Source organism: Pteropus medius, unplaced genomic scaffold, assembly GCF_902729225.1.
Source record: "Pteropus medius unplaced genomic scaffold, Ma_sr-lr_union100, whole genome shotgun sequence".
Lineage (NCBI taxonomy): Eukaryota > Metazoa > Chordata > Mammalia > Chiroptera > Pteropodidae > Pteropus > Pteropus medius.
In genome coordinates, this window is record NW_024340692.1 from 124,239 (window position 1) to 127,415 (window position 3,177).

General features: G+C 45.0%; 1 protein-coding gene across 1 annotated transcript; it reads right to left on the reverse strand.

Moving 5' to 3' along the window:
• LOC120603418 (interferon omega-1-like) lies at positions 1–694 on the reverse strand. The gene has a single exon (XM_039863809.1). The coding sequence runs from the start codon at positions 559–561 to the stop codon at positions 1–3; it is 561 nt and encodes a 186-aa protein (XP_039719743.1). The 5' UTR covers positions 562–694.
• Positions 695–3,177: the final 2,483 nt, after the last annotated feature.

Genomic DNA, 3,177 nt, shown 5'->3' on the forward strand with positions numbered 1-3,177 from the left:
TCAGATTTCTTTTCTTGTGAACTTGTTAACAACAAAAAGGTACCTCCTGATTTCCACTCTGACAACCTCCCAGGCACAATCACTGTATTGCTTCTCTTCGAGGTAGAGATGGATGCTCTGGAAGTACCTCTTCATAGCCAATGTAGGGTCCTCCATTCCCAGGACAGATTCCACCTCTTTCATCTCTGGCACCAAACAGGTGCCCAGGTCTTCCAGCTGCCGATGAAGTCCACTGAGGAGCCCATGCAGCAGGGTCGTGTTCCAGGCAGCAGAAGACTGCTTTGTGCCGAAGACGTCAAAGGTCTGCTGGAGCATCACATGGAGGACAGAAATGGCTTGGGCCTTCTGGACCTGACTGCCATCCACCATCTTCCTGGGGAATCTGAAGTCCTTTCTGTCCTTCTGACAGAGGAAAGAGGAGATTCTCTGCATTTGGTTCAGAGCTGTGGAGGTCTCCTGCTTTCCCAAGTCCAGGCTCTGAGGCAGGTCACAGATCATGGAAGAGATGGGACTGGAGAAGATCACCACCAATGCCATCAGTGAAGAGACTAGAAAAGCCATTGGTATGTTATAAGAAGAAGCTCTTCTACTGATTGAGAAGGGAGATTACGAGCTTTTTTTCCAGCTGAAGATCTTCTGTCTGTGTGCCTCTTAAATATTGAGCACAAGAATTCATTTCTGAATTTTCCCCAGATCTTTGTACTCCCTATTTTAAGCTTTTCTTTCTCTTCAAGGGCTTGGAAAGTTGTCATTTGTTTCAACTCTTTCTATATTCTTACAATTGAAATGTAATTTATTCATTAGAAATTGGAAATCTTAATTCATGAAATGCTTATCATCTTAACAAAAAACAACTTTGAGTGGGTTCTGGTCAAGATGGTGGAGTAGGTAAATGCTGTGCTCACTTCCTCCCATGACTACATCAAAATTACAACTCAATTATAGAACAAAGAACCTGAAGAACCATTTGAAGACTAGCTGAGCAGAAGTCCTATAACTAAGGGTATAAAGAAGAAGCCACCATGAAAATGGTAGGAGGGGCAGAGACGCTGAATAGATCAGTCCCACACCTGCATGTGGTGATTGAGAATTAGGAAGAATATCTATGCTGCAGAGGTACCCCCTTAGAAGCAAGTGGTGCCAGGCCCACACTGAACTTCCAGCCTGGAGTGCCAGTGCCGGAAAGAGGAGCCTCCACACATTTGGCTGTGAAAATCAGCAGAGATTTCATCCATCTAGGTGAGCTAGAAGGTCACTGGGAACCCAGGCATCTTTTTAAAAGGCCTGTGCACATATTCACTCACTTGCAGGTACTTACCCTGGGCTCTGTCAGAGGGACAGTGGCTTGAGGGGTGCCAGTTACAAACAGGGAGAAGTGGAGTTGTGTGGTGCTAGGGTGAGGACTGGAGGGACAACCACCATTGTCCCTGTGCTGAGTCCTTCTCTCACGTGGCTGGGGGACTGGCACCATTTTTCCTGTGTTGAGCCCTCCCTGACTCAGCCAAATTTGAATCTGCATTGGCCTGGTGAACATCACTTGCTCCACCCTAGTGACTCCCTGAGACCTTGCCTCATTCAACTCACATATCGCCTGAGGCTCTTTCAGTGGCTGAGTTTTACAGGCAGCCTGCATGCAGCGGCAGACCTCAAGGTTCCCTGAGCCTTTTTTTGAGTGATCCTACGCCCTGTACTGGTGACAACCAGCCTCTATTTGCAATGTGGCCTCTCACACATGCCTCCAGGCCCAGCTCAGGCAGCTACCAACTGTGGGTCGCTGTGTAGCTCTTACCAAGTAGCCTCAGGCTGGTCAAAAGCAGTAGCTGACCTTGGACTGCACCAAAGCCCCGCTCAAGAGGCCCCAGAATCAACACACCCATGGTCGGCTTCAGACTGCAACAGAGGACCACCTGATTAGTTCCAGAAGAGGCACACCAGAAAGGGTGTTCTTGGAAGACATGAGCCCACTGGAGTGAATCCCTTTCTGTTGGATCAGTCTCCACACAGCAGTTCAAAAGCTGTGGTCATGGCCAGTACTCATAGCCAGTTAGCCTTAGGGTCAATCTTACCCACTGACATGCTAACAATCAAGACTCAGCTACAGTGGGAGGGCACACATGATCCACACAATGGACACTCATGGAGCACCCAGGGCAGGTGATCAGGGAGACTGTGCCACTGGGCCCCACAGGACATCTACTATATAAGTCCACCCTGCCAAGACTGGGAGACATAGCAGGTCTACCTAATGCATAGAAACAAACACAGAGAGCTAGCCAAAATGGGGAGACAAAGAAACATGTCCCCAGTGAAAAAACAGAACAGAGCTCCAGAAAAAGAACTAAACAAAATGGAGGCACGCTATCTACCAGATACTGAGTTCAAAACACTGGTTATAAGGCTGCTTGAGGAACTTAGTGAGAATGTCAACAAAGAGAGAGTAAACATAAAAAAAAAAACCAAAAAGACATATCATAAAAATCCAGTCAGAAATGAAGAATATCTGAAGCGAAGAATACACTAGAAGGAACCAACATCAGATTAGACGAAGCAGAGGCTCAAGTCAGAGATTTAGGAGACAAGGTAGCAGAAAACATCCAATTGAAACAGCAAAAAGAAAATAAAAAATGAGAATAGTTTAAGGAGCCTCTGGGAAAACATCAAGTGTAACAATATTTGCATCACAGGATACCAGAAGGAAAAGAGAGAATGAGCAAGGGATTGAGAACCTATCTGAAGAAATAATGACTGAAAACGTCTTGAATTTGGTGAAGAAAATAGACATACAAGTCCAAGAAGCACAGAGAGTCTCAAACAAGATGAATCCAAAGAGGCCCACACGAAGACACATCATAATTAAAATGACAAAGATTAAAGACCAAAAGAGAATCTTAAAAGCAGTAAGAGAAAGACAGTTAGTTACCCACAAGAAAGCTCCCATAAGACTGTCAGCTGATTTCTCGATAGAAACTTTGCAGGCCAGAAGGGATTGGCATGAAATATTCAGTGATGAAAAGCAAGGACTCACAATCAAGAGTTCTTTACAGATTAAGTCTATTATTTAAAATTGAAAGAGAGATAAAGAGCTTCCCAGGCAACAAAAAGCTATAGGAGTTCATCACCCCCAAACCAGTATTACAAGAAATATGAAAGGACTTCTTCAATAAGAATAAGAAAAAA

What these genes read in the sequence shown, in the direction of transcription:
- LOC120603418 (XM_039863809.1), bottom strand. Translation starts at nt 561, where the DNA reads ATGGCTTTTCTAGTCTCTTCACTGATGGCATTGGTGGTGATCTTCTCC.